Source organism: Artemia sp. Qi Xiang Cuo, chromosome 17 (genome assembly GCF_049724085.1).
Source record: "Artemia sp. Qi Xiang Cuo chromosome 17, ASM4972408v1, whole genome shotgun sequence".
Taxonomy (NCBI): Eukaryota; Metazoa; Arthropoda; class Branchiopoda; order Anostraca; family Artemiidae; genus Artemia; species Artemia sp. Qi Xiang Cuo.
This window is the reverse complement of record NC_142810.1, coordinates 23,523,848-23,538,151: the sequence shown is the minus strand read 5'-3', so window position 1 is coordinate 23,538,151 and position 14,304 is coordinate 23,523,848. Positions and strand designations below refer to the sequence as shown.

The following is a 14,304-nucleotide window of genomic DNA, read 5'->3' as shown; positions in this document are numbered from 1 at the left end:
GAGAATATTTCCCTTACTAAAACGGTAAGTGCACTGAATTATAAGTAAAATAAAAATACAATAGCCATAGAGAAGCATTGTTTTGTAGAATAGCTAACGGCAGGCCAGACTGTTATTTCTAACTAGATATTTGAAAGAAAATAACGCGCCATGCAGTTATTTTTACATTGGATAAATAACATAAATAGTGTAAAAAAAAAACAATAAAAAAAATACCGAACATTGACGATATAGGTGCTATCATTGGGATACTACTACACTATTAAAGTTTTGGCACTTGGAGTCAGTATTGATGACATTTAATAGTATCATCAGTGGTTTCTAAGCATATAGCGTTGAGAAAATCATGTCTTCATATCCATTATTTTTGCAGAAACATTAATATTATCCGATTCTGTGTAGGCTATTTATCACTTACATGATACATAACGCATGGCTCGTGTTTATGTTTTTTTTTTCATAGAAAGTTTTCCCAAGGACTTAGTTGTGTCCCTCAGGGGTCCTGAGTATAATTTAGGTTGTGAAGAAAAATATTGGCATAAAATGAAAAATTGATGGTGTGAAACCAAGGAGGTTCTACAAAAAATACTCATATTTTCCGATTTTTTTTTATTTTAATGGCATAAAAATTAATTTTATTTTCCTTAATGGTTTAGTTCTTATTTTCAACCTCTAAAATGTGTGCTATATTCTTGATGTTACAGAATCACAAGCTGAATATTCCATAAATTCTTTACAAGGCTCTATCTCCTTTGGAAATATTGAATTTTGTCCGCTAATTTTTTTCAAAGAACTTCTCCTTTGATGGCTGGAATCTTTGTGATAGAATTGAGTATTAAGAATGGATGTGAAGTTTTCATATGAAGAGTCTTGGGGGATCATGTGATGGCCCATTATTGGCAGTTTTAGGCAAAACTGTCACAATTTTGCAAAAAAAAGTTTAGAATTGTCTAATGTAGCAGTAGAGCTATTTTCTATTAAGAAACAAGTGGTTAATTTGGTTTTGAGCAAGAAATCTGAAAGATCCGTCCTCCAATCTCGCAATGTATTTTCCAGTCCTGAAGTGCCGCAGTAAGTTTGACCTTAGCTTGGTAATACGGGACCCGGATATGGAACCCTACTGTAGCAACATACTTCAGGGCTGACGCTGGGACCTTAGTAGTCAAGAAGCGTCTTTAATCCGATTATTTACGATGCATTTTCAGCATTTTTTGTAATCTGAATTAAGAACACAGTCTGTGGTTGTTGCCAAAAAGAAGAGCCAAGACAAGATATGGATATTAGACAGTGACAAACAGCTAGTATTTCACGGGATATGATTTACCTAATTTTTCTTTGTTCTTGTTTCGGTTTGTCAGGCCTAGCCACTGCGCTTTCAGAAATTGTCTGTGGCTCTCTTCTCCCCATCTGAATTGATTGGTGAAGTATTGGTTGCGATTAGGTGTCATATTAATCACTTAACCTAATCTTAAAAATGTTATGTACCGGCAATCGTCCTTCTAATCCAACATTCCTCTATAAAAACTAAGAAAAACAAAACTGGACTAATAATTTATATGTATTCATCGTCTCACTTTATATGTAAAATATGTAAAATTATGTAAAATATATTCGCCGACTCTAGTGTAAAATTCATTGCTCAATAGGTTAATCATGCATCGTACATTTAAGTCTAAACTTTTTTTGGTCCAGGGAAAGTGGTATAGCTTTTGGACAGTCAGCCTAGGAATTATATTGTTTCTTATTGTTTCCTCAATGATCTTAATTTTTACATTTAAGAATAGAATAAAGACCATTTTTCCTGTCCCTGCATTTTTATGAGTTAGTCTTAAAAGATCCTTATGTTATTCACTGTTTTCAGTTCTTATTGTTTTAATATAATAACTTTTTGTTGAATCTTCCTTATAATATCAAGTAGTTCCTCAACTGTAAGGAACCACTTTTGCTGATATTAACTGTAAGACCAAAAAGGAATTTTGATGATAATAAATATATCAAAAGAGTAGGTTTTTTGTGGCAATTCTATAAAGAGCGGGTGCCGAGGACTGGGATCCCCCCTCCAATGTACCTATAACTGTTATTCTACTTTCATCTAATTCTAGAATGGAGTGAAATGTCTATTCTTAGTCTTCGTGTATTGTTTGAGTCAATCTACTAAATAAGATTATTTAGGACGGGGGAGGGACGGTAGCCCCTCCCCACCCCAAATATGCTGTATAACTGTGCTCTAAAAAAAACTTCTTTTTATTATCTCATTTTGCTATTAGAAATGGATTAATATGCGTATTTCCAGCCCTTTTGTATTGTTCGATTTATTCTACTCAACAAGATTAATATATTTTTCCTTGTTTTCAGATTTTATCATTGGAAATAAGATTAAACAATATTTGCCATTTTCTTATGATATTTTGCTTTTGACAATGAAATCAAGTTTCATTTTTCAGTCATTGTGTTATCTTTGTGTAATGTATGTATATTATATTAATATATATATATATATATATATATATATATATATATATATATATATATATATATATATATATATATATATATATATAAATAAATGAATGCATTTATTACCCATCAATTAAAAACAGATGGAGCACAACAAAAGACAAGAAAAAACGCAAAAACACTAATTCTTCTGAAACAAACAAAAAAAAAAAAAAAACAAACACAACAACCAACAGCTTATGCCAACTACTGCTGGAGAATCATAGCCCAGGGATGGGACTTAAGTGTCAAATTATATCAAGTAATCTGCGCTAGGATAGCTTCTTCAGGATTCATGATGCCGTACCGATGCGAAACATATCGATTGCTTGTCCATGGTGGTAAACGCAACAAAAACTTTGCATACTTGTAGTACACTGAACGCAATTTCAGTCTATCTGTAGCCGTAAATATACGCCAGAATGGGCTGAGGTACAAATAATGAGGCAAAACCATAGCATTGTACACCCGGGCCAGCAGACGACGGTCAAACTTCCGCTTATTTGCCACAATACGGCTATACGTAAATGAAACCCGCTTCTGAAAATGAGAAAGCAGTAACCGCCGCGTCTCTAGTATTGACCGTCCAATAGGAAGGCCCAGATATACAATGCCACCGGCGAGCCCAACAGTAGAAACACCAAGTGTGATGCTTCAACCAGCATCAGATTTCGAATTAAACAGCAGTACTTCAGACTTGTCGGCATTAAACTGAAGTCCAATCTGAGCATACACTTGTTGTAGTCGAGTAAAATTATCTTCTAGTCCTTGCAGAAAGCGGCTCAGGTTCAGTACATCGTCCGCATAACCAATCAAAGATAAATCAACACCGCGCAGAATGTAAGTCATAAGTGACTTCGATTGCGGCTTTACGATACTGTTATTAAATGCTGTCGGTGACGAAATGGCACCTTGTCTTACCCCTTCTTTACCGGGAGAAGGGGATTACCACGCGGAGAAACAGCAACATCATTCAACAGGCTAGTGCACTCACTCGCTGGTAAAGGAAGTTTAAGTTCCGCTTTTAGATTTTCATACATGTCAGCCAGTGGGGTTAGAGAGCAGGGATCAACACCGGCCAAACCCATATCCAGTATAATCTCCTCGTGGAGAAGCGAATCAAACGCGCGCCTTACATCATGAGTGGCTAAAGCGATGCTTTCACCGCGGTCTTCTGCGTCAACTAAAGCGGATACTAAAGCAGAAAGAGCATGGCCGCACCCGAGGCGAGACTGAAAACCGAACTGATGGGCCTGAACTGTACATTTAGTACGAAGCTCCTCAATAATCAGATTTTCAAATATTTTACAAAAAACAGTTGAAACCGTTATTGGGCGAAAAGACGAACAATCGGAAGGAGGTTTATTTTTCTTTGGGATAGGAGTCAGACATCCAATTGAAAAAGACTCGGGCACAATTCCCAAATTAAATATCATTTGGAAAAGGAGGACCAAATGCTCAATAAACATACCCCCACACAACGACAAATGTTGTGCAGAAATCCCATCATATCCTCTAGACTTTTTTTCTTCAGTTTCCCAATTGCAGAAATAATCAGACTCTTTGTAATAATCGGTCCCGGACTAGATGCATGCTCAAAGAAATCTTGGAGTCTCGCTTTATAACTATTTTGAAGATGGGGATCCGGAGCAGAAAATTCTTTTTTATAATGCTCAATCCATGAAGAAAGTGGTATAAGAGACGGGGTTTGACTTGGCGCTTCTTTCACAAGACTAGACCACAGCTTATTAGGCCGCGACCGAACTTCTTCCGAACAAGACGAAATAATCGAATTCCGATGCAAAGAGAGCTGCTTTGCAAACTGACGTTTCGTATAGATGTACAGTTTTCTCAGCCACCCATCCCGCGGCTTATCTGCTTCAATCCAGACCGAGAGCCAAAACTTAGCAGAAAAGCAAGCATTGCGCAAGTTACTATTAGTTGACCAACCGGGCTCTTCGGTTCCAGATTTTACTCGCCTAATGGGTACCGCCGATTTTTCTGCAAGGGATAGGGCATGAGTAAGTTCACTACAATATAGATTCAGCCGAATTCGGGAATCCCGCATATTCTGTTTTGAACTCCGCATTAATAAATCAAACGGTACGCGAATTTTCGCCAGAATATCATTACACGCATTCTGGAAGAGATCAGATGACGCCCTATCCCAATCACTAATATAAAACACAGATCGCTTTTTAGCAAACGGGATAAAAGAAGGACCGACATCATCAAACCGAGCACTAAAAAACAGAGGAAAATGATCTGACGTAAAACTAGAATCACTAACACCAACTTCCACAATAGTTACAGATCGCGTGTGACAAACATGGTCTAAATTAGATGTGCTACCCGAATTATGGACGTAAGTAAAACTCTTAGTCTTCGGCGCAACCAAGTAATCATCATCAAACAGACCGAAGATAATACTTGGACGAACAGAATCACCAGAAGAATTAAGTGAGTCAGTTAGGTCACAATTGAAGTCACCAGTCACGATGCAGCATAAGCCCTGCTCTTTTATTTTTCCCAAGCATTTAGATAAACGAGCGACACTAATGGCAAAAAGTCTCTCAGAACGGTCATCGCGATAGTTCGTGGGTAAGTATACATTCAGCACAACCACATTCTGGATTCTAACCGCTAAAAAGTCACTTGCTGAATCAAAGACAGAAGAAGTAAAACATGACTTCACGTAAGTCGCTAGACCACCACATGGCCGGCCATGAGACTGAGAGCGGCGCGCAGCAACCGAGAAAACTTTGCGATTAGTTGATAGTTCCAAAAGGCTCAGGCTCAAAGTGTTTGCAAAATGTTCTTGAATACACACTATGTCACACTTCGATAAAAAGTCCTTCAAAAACACAGACCGACTTAACAGATTTCCATTTATAGTCCACGAGGCAATCGCATAAGAGGCTAAGGGTCCTCGATTCATTTCTTCGCTGGGATAGGTCTATTTGAAGGGCACCAAACACTGTAACATGTATGACCTCTTTTTTTACATGTGATACAGAACATATCGTTGTTGCACTTATTGTCCTTACTAGATACGTGGTCAGTGCCACCACAGCGGCCACAGATGGGAGATGCGGCGCAATCTGCCGCCACATGACCGAGTCCATGACAGGAGTAGCAACGTTTCGGTAGGAAATTAAATTCCTCGGCAGGCAGCTTCTCGTAGCCAACGCGGACGGAGTCCGCGAGAAAACGGTCTAGATTCTTTCTGGATTCAAAGTACACCTTGAATACTTTCGAATGTTCGTATTTTCCTATTTCCACTACTTTTACGGCATTTGGGACAATAGTTTCGACATCCGTGTGGGACATACTATTTGGGACTCGTTTTAGAACTCCGATGAACAAGCGCTCCTTCAGTGACGCTGTAACCGTGGGTGTCCTAGACCTCATATTTTCCATAATCTTCTCTGCAGTCGCCTTCGACTTGACGTAGAGCTTCCAGTCCTGTTTAGTCTTGCGAAGTTCGCTAATGTCGTCAGAATTTGGACATAAACTATCCACGAAACCCTTACGAGCAATTGGGTTGTCTAGAGTCTCTGGTAGGTCTTTCAGTACAACGGCATAGGATGGCTTAGTACTGACATGAGCATGACCATTATTGATAGAGACACTGTTGATAGAAACTTCAGTAGTTGCAGACATACTCGGAACAGCGTAGCTTTGGGCCGAGACGAAGTTCCGGAACTCTAAGCACAAGTCATTTACTTTGCGCGAAAGAGTCGCTGTAACTTCACCAGGAATAGAGGGTACTTCATCCGGCTCATATATGACGAACTTCGGTAGCTGGACATTATTCTTATCACAGTAATCCAACACTGTCAGAATGTCCGCAAACGTATCCGCTTTCTTCTGCCTATCCGTTTGACGGGTAGACATCTGTCCCTCGGACCAAATAAACTTCTTTGCTTCATTAATTTTCTCTTCAGGAAAAAATCCGCAACCAGTTTGGATAATGTCAGCAGACGTATTTCCTGTACTCCTTGCCCGTACAGCAAAATTTAAAACCGCATTCAGGACTAGTCGATCGGGCGGCATCTTCGTACGAAATGAAATACAGCTCGGCAACGAAGGAACCTAGGAACAAGGGAAGTGTAAGGACCCCCTCAACTGTTCCCCGCAATTTACGGGTAACTTAATACCGGCGGGTACAATACGTCGCTTGCGGGAGGTTCCTTCCCCTCTTCTGCTAGTTCCCAGTACACTTCATACCAATAAAGAATCAAAAATGGCACAATATAAAATTGAAACTGTAGATGGCGTGCCAATCTACCCGAGAAAAAAGATGGCGCTGGTGAGAATACCCAGTGAAGAGGGCTTATTCTATCAATTGGAGAAGGTCATACAAATACTAATTGACAAAAAAACTAATTTTAGAGTGTAAAAAACAACAAGAAAAGACCTCAAAATAGTTCAGAAACTTTTTCCAAGTTACCAGCCAAGATGCAAACTCAGACACAACAGCCTTGAATATACTATAGATGGCGTTGTAATTTATATATATATATATATATATATATATATATATATATATATATATATATATATATATATATATATATATATATATATATGTATATATATATATATATAAGCTGCCATTTTTCTGCGCAAAAGATAGCCTCTTTACTGTTACATGAGAATGTGTCTTCTCTTTTAATTTTTTTTTTAAATGTATAATTTTTGTTTTATTTCGTGGATTTTATCTACTTTTAGTCTCCTTTTTGCACCATGAACGGCTGACTGAAAGTTGTGGCTGAAATATTTGCACTTTCTTCTTCTTTTACTGGCTATTTGCAAGTATTTCTTTGTTCATCTTCCTTATATTAGGCTTTCTTGTATTGGAATAAGCAATAATATATTGCATGTCTATTTGCTGGGTCTTTTTGAGGACTAGATTATAAAACGGATCAATTTTATTTTGCAGTACCTCCAGACTTTATCCTTTGAACAATTGACCGTTAGTGATATATACAGAGGTATTCAATTTCTACCGCTGGACCGCCTTGCTTTTCTACGAGTTCAAAATTTTTTGACCGCCTTAGAAGATTCATTTCAAATAATTAAGCATTCCGTTTTTCTATACCAAAATTACCTTGTGTGGTAAGTATTTTGATAATATTATCGTAAAATAGGGAAGGAAGAGGAGGATAACCCAAATTTTGCTATGCTTCTGTCAGGGCCGTACCCAAGGGGGGCCGGTTTGACCCTCCCCCCCGAAATGTTTGTCTGACTCGTAAAAAGTAACAAAAACGTATGTAAACAAATTTTGTATGCGTTTTTTGATTTTTTTTGTGTACCCCCCCCCCCCTCGAAAATTCTTTTTTTAGTAAAACCCCCCTCCGAAAAAAAATCCTGGGTACGGCCTTGGCTTCTCTTAGGCTCCTATAGACAAGAAGACTAACTAAGGAGCCATAAGATAAGATTTTTTCAATAAAAAAATAGAATCAAATCAGAAAATAAAACAGCTATAAAACATACCGAAACTCTTTTCTCTCTATATAATATTGCCAAATCAAAACGATTTTTCTCATATATTGTACATTCTACAGATCAAAAGTCAAATTTCTCAGAAAAAAATTGAAAATATACAAAAAAAAAATCATACCTTGATAACGAGTATAGAAACGACGTTTTATACCTTTCTTCTGCAGTTGCGTGATTAGCGTATCTATTATGTCTATGCACTAGTGGATTTATCGACTGCGTTTGTTCTTATGAAAAAATGTAAGGAAATAACAGGAGAGGGGCGGGGGGGGGGGGGTGTTTTTGTTTTGATTAATTCGGTAAACAAGCTGCTTTATTTTTCCTGATTGTTCTTTTTTATTAGACGTCGTCAACTGTTGGGGGTATTAAATAAAAAACAAGTTTTTTAAACTGAAAGTAAGGAGCGACATTAAAACTTAAAAAGAACAGAAATTATTCCGCATATGAAAGGGGCTGTCCCCTCCTCAACGCCTCGCTCTTTACGCTGAAGTTTTTAATGTTTTAGAAAATAAATTTATGAGACAAAGTCAAAATTTAATGTTTTAAAAAATAAATTTATTAGACAGAGTCAAACTTTAGCGTAAAGAGCAAGGTGTTGAGGGGGACAGCCCCCTTCATATACGGAATAATTTCTGTTCGTTTTAAGCTTTAATGTCGCTCCTTACTTTAATTTAAAAAAAACTTGTTTTTATTTATTTTCTGAACGTTCTTGAATTAATGCAGCCTTGATTTTGGCTCACCGTACATGAATAATTAAAACAAAATTTATACATTAATTTTACTTTTTTTTTGGCTAAATGTCTTTCTCGAAATTTTGATCTGACGTAACTTTCGAATTAACTACGTAACGAACTTCTATATTCGTATATTTTTATTACGTATATTAGGGGGTTTGCCCTTAATCAATACCTCGATCTTTACGCTAAAGCAAAAAATTTGGTCCAATTCTTTAAGAATGGCCGCTTAATCACAAAGGCTGTTAATTAGAATAAATAACTCTGATGAAAGAATAAAAAAGCTTTTGCGTAAAGAGCGAGGTAATGACTAGGGGGCGAACACAATCATATACGTAATAATTTTTGTTCGTTTTAAGTGTTGATGTTGCTCCTTACTTTCAGTTGAAAAAAATTTAATTTATGATCTTTTTTTAAATAATGGTGGGAAATCTGGCGCCCCTTCATAGCAATGTCCCTTCCCTCATGAAGATTTCCTCCAAGGAAAGATCCTCCCACGTAGTCCCCGACCCCCCCCCCAACTGCCAGAACAAATCCCCCTTGAAAACTTCTGTGTATTTTCCAATAACCAATACTATATGTAAACATTGGGCTAAGTTCATAACTTGCAGACCTTCCCCCGGGGACTAAGGGGGATTAAGGCATCATCAAAGACATAGTTATTTTATTTTTCGATTATGCTGAACAAAATGATTATCTCAAAATTTTGATCGGGTGACGTTGGGGAAAAAATGAGCGTGGGAGGGGGCTTAGTTGCCCTCCATTTTTTTGGTCACTTAAAAAGGGCACTAGAACTTTTTATTTCCGTTCGAATGAGCCCTCCTGCGTATTCTAGGACCACTGAGTCGATACGATCACCCCTAGGAAAAATACAACAAATAAACACGCATCCGTGATCTTTCTTCTGGCAAAAAAAAAAAAAAAATACAAAATTCAACATTTTTGCGGATAGGAGCTTGAAACTTCTATAGGGCTGAATCTGATGGTGTGATTTTAATTAAAGTTCTATGACTTTTAGGGGGTTTCTTCCCCCTTTTTTTGAAAATAAGGCAAATTTTCTCAGGTAACTTTTGATGGGTAAAACTAAACTTGATGAAACTTATATATTTGAAATCAACATAAAACTCAGCAAATCGAAATTCCCTTTTTTAGAGTTTCGGTTACTATTGAGCCGGGTCGCTCCTTACTTACAGTTTGTTACCAAGAACTGTTTGATTTTCATGATGAAATTTTAACAGTTTCAAGCAGATTGTAACACCAATTTCCCAAATATTCTCATATTCCAAATCTGAATCTATACGCACACGTATTTTTATTAAAAAGTCAGCGATTTTATTAAAAAGACCGCTAGCGAAGGTTTTAATTAGTCTAATTGCTGGACTAACAAGTGCTGCACTTTTGTATGCTCTCAACTTTTGTCTCCACGTCTAAGGGTGAAATAATAGAGAAATTGAAATAAGTCAAATTATAAGGGATCTCTAAACAGGGGGAGGTAGATCTTGTACTAGGGAGGAAAGGAATTTGTTCGGATCATGGCCTGTAACTAAGACCTCTTGTTGGAGTTGGAGATCAGTATTATTTTGAATTTTCCCACAATTTTTTTTTATTCTATTATGCCATTACTTTAGCTTAGAAGAAAAACAAATCCTTGACTTTAAATTTCTTGTAATACGAAGATTTTGTTTTATATATTTATGTATATATTTGAATTTAATTTTTTTTATATTTATGCAGCAAGTTGGCTTCAGAGTCTGAAGAGTTAGAAGAAGTTTTTACTTTTTTCTCAGGGAAGAAGTCTAAGGATTTTGTTTTAATCAGGTTTTGAAAATTTGAAACCTTTTCATCAATGTCATTATTGCCCGTGAGGCCCAACCAGTTTCCATTTGTAATCTAAGATTCGAAAAAAATCATCATTGAGAAATTGCTGATAAGAGAATTCAGTTAGAAAAAAAAACATGATTAAAGCTGTGTATTCTTACAAACAAGGAGACGAAGACCCCCACTGTCCTTGGGATTTCTTCAAAAGAACCTTCCGAGAAATGGAAGAGCCATGGCCGCAAAAGGGGGCTTTACTCCCTTACCGGCGAAAATCTCCCCCAAGGATCAAATCCATGTGCGTTTGTTAATTTTGGGAATATTCTTGTGAATGAAGATTGGTAAGGGGGCAATCAAATTCTTTGACGCTGACATCAAAATAAACTTTAGAAAGTAAACTTTGGGGGTGTTTAAGGGTGCCATTAGATAAGACCTTTTAACCAGTGGAACAAGAATTGATTCATGTTTTCCTCTCTCAGCTTAACATATCTTTTAGCAATGACAAAAATCTACACATAATGACGAATAATTTAAAGTAGGAATTTTTAATTTCTAGGTACTTGAAACTTTCTTTCCAAAATGTAGGGTTATAGACTTTTTCCTTGTTTTGATTATGACGTTTTTGTGGCATGTTCCCATTTTCTCGTTAACTTCCATGTGATTGGCCTATTTTGCTGTTTTTGCAAATTTATGGCGGCAGGTACTAAATCCTAAATCTAGGGGAGGGTCAATTTAGTAGTTTTTCCGATTTTTCAACATAAATGCTAAACAATGGAAATTTTCAGAATCTAGGGGGAAGTCGAAAATCTTAGGAGAAACTAGAGGGAACCAGGGACTTGTTAAAAGCATTATCTAAGGTAGTAAAAACATAAAATGACATTGTGGGCCCCATGTGAGCCTTCCTGAAGGCTCAAATGCGGTCTTTGTTACTTAAGTCAGATGCTTTGACACTATAACGGAAAAAGTATAATAAGTAGGCATTCAGCTTAAAGAAAAATTCAGTAGAAGTCAAATCAACCGAATTATCAGTGATAATTTTCCTCTTCACTGGAGGAACCTGTGGGGAAGCCATTTTCCTCCAAATGCATATTTTTCCTTTAAATTCTTCCTTACGACGGTTTTTAACCCTATTCAGGGACGACGGTTTTTTCGTTTGATTGTAGATGAATGGCCATAAAGAACTTTCATCATCCTTCATCCATAAAACGTGGCCCGGTCATCTCAACCTTTCTTTCATTATAGCCCTAGAAAGTAGAATATAATCGCACCTTCACACAGCTTGTTGTTTGACATACGGTCGGGCAAACGATTACCTCAAACTATCCACGGATAATTCTTCTGATCCGTAGACAATTTTTTCTGTTTGTCTACTTGTCTATTTTTGGTGGTAACCGTTAGTAGTATATTTCTCGCAAGCTACAAGCTGCACGTGGCGTGCTGCTTATGGACTGTTTGTATTTAATTGACTATATTGCCACTACTCTCCAGATAACGTAAACGTAGTTTCGGAACTTTAGCATCCTGCCGTTTTTGTCTCTCGTTAGTTTTTTTTTAAGAAACTTGTTTGCCATTCATTTTATCGGAGTACACTTACTCCTCTTTACGAACCTAATTTATAATTAATTAACCCGTTAGTTAATTATAAATTATGACATCTAACTCGCTACCGAAATTATCAAATTTATTTCTCGCTAAAGTTAGTTTGGTATTCAACCTAACTTATAGGAGAATAGTTGGGTGGAATTTCCTGTGGTATGGGATTTCCACGGAGGGGATGTGGGATTTCAGTATTAAAATGAATTTGATTTGTGTATGTTTTTCCGACTCTTTGCATATGTAATCAAAATTAATTAATTAGGTAAATTATATAAATGTAGGGTAAAGGACAACTTTATTCAGTCTGGGACTAGCATCATTATGGAGAGCATGACGTTTGAAAAAAATCGATGTTAGTGTTTATCGATTCTGTGCATTATCGTGTTTTTCATTTTATGGATTAGAACCCCACCCCCCCCCCCAACCAACAAGAATTATTGGTTTGGAATCTTCTTGCAGGGGGTGGGGGGTTTGCGGGGTCGATTTTTCTTTATGCGGAAATTTTAAATACGTCAAAATTTTAAATAAGATTGTTATTAATACGCGGGTGGATTTCCCGTGGGAGAATTTTCCTCCGCAGGAGAATTTTCCACAGGGAGAAATTTTCCTTGAGTTTTCTTTCTTTTGAGATCTCAACTACGCGTGATGGGTAAACTAGTTGGTAAATAAAAATTAAACTTGTTTTAAATTTCTCTAGTTCTGCAGAATAACACCGTACTGTAAGTGGCGCCAATTGTTCTTAACTCTTATTAAACCTACGTTAACGTTCCGAATGTTTCTCCGCTGTCAGTTCCCCAACTCTTTTATTCTAGAGCTAACATGTTAAAATATAGTTGCTGGTTGAATTCTAATCTCTAATTTTGGATTTCCATAATATTTCTTGGCCTTTATCAAAACTACTAATTTCTTGTGTACATTCAGTTCTTTTCGTGCGTTACCGTCCAGAGATCTACTGATGGGAATTGTTGTTAACACTTTTGTTTTGTTTTCAGGAGTGGCTTGGGACAGCATGATATGCAGTGCATTTACCATTACCTTGTAACTAGTCTTTTTCCTAGCTCAGCCGAACAAGATCAAACGTATAGTCCACCAAGGTTAGTTTTCTCGTAACTTCATTGTTTCTATTTTTGATTATATATATATATATATATATATATATATATATATATATATATATATATATATATATATATATATATATATATATATATATATATATATATATATATATATATATATATATATATATATATATATATATATATATATATATATATATATATATATATATATATATATACTTGTGTACATACAAGCATAACCTGAGACAAAGTAGTTTGCCCCTTCCCTCAAGCACAAGATTCCCCTCACCCCTCCCAAAACTACTTCGTCTCCGGTTACACTTGTATGTAAATCTTATCTCTTTAAATGAGGAATAATTGTATATGTATTTATTTGTGCATTTTTTCTCGAAAACGGCTCCATATTTTTTTGCCAATTTGTACCCTGGGATTTTCTGCCCTAAAAATAACGATTTAGACGTATCACGAGTTTGAGAAAATTCGTTAAGAGCCTTAATTTGAAAAAAAAATCTCGTGAGTGCCGTCACATTTTTTAGCACATTTCAAAAGCACACTTAAGTCATATTTACCTGAGTGGTGGTTGTATTCTTTTTAATGTCTATGATGTAGGCCACATTACACAAGAAACACATGACTGACAAGAAAAATCATATGATTAACATCATATCTATGGCCACATTTCAAGAGAATAAATTACATCATCCCCCCCCCCCTCCAAGGGGTGAACGTATCGTTTTTATAGATATTACGCATGCAAGATTACACAAGGGACATAGCTAAGTATAAAATACCAAATATAAATTAGTCTATTTACAAAAGGCGTTTTAAGCAGTTTCACATTGCCTTGAGGACAAATGAAAACAACCTAGAACATTAAATGCGGCAAGACCAATCCGAGCAGCTAAGGTAAAGGGTATTAAAAAATGTCTAAAATAATGTTAAAAGAAAACAAAGAACAAAGAAATATACAGTTAGAATACTTGCGCCAGCAAAAATTACAAAGAATCATGAATAAAAGCCAACAAAATATGGTGCAAAACCTAGTACAAACCTACAAATATGCTATTAACTACGCA

At 36.4% G+C, this 14,304-nt stretch overlaps 1 protein-coding gene across 1 annotated transcript in view; it reads left to right on the top strand.

Moving 5' to 3' along the window:
- Positions 1-14,304, top strand: part of Ccz1 (vacuolar fusion protein CCZ1) — a 52,456-nt gene that overhangs the window by 21,022 nt on the left and 17,130 nt on the right. The window contains exons 5-6 of the mRNA XM_089103121.1: positions 7,442-7,617; positions 13,139-13,240. Coding sequence (XP_088959247.1) covers positions 7,442-7,617; positions 13,139-13,240 — 278 coding nt within the window. The remainder of the gene's footprint in view (positions 1-7,441; positions 7,618-13,138; positions 13,241-14,304) is intronic.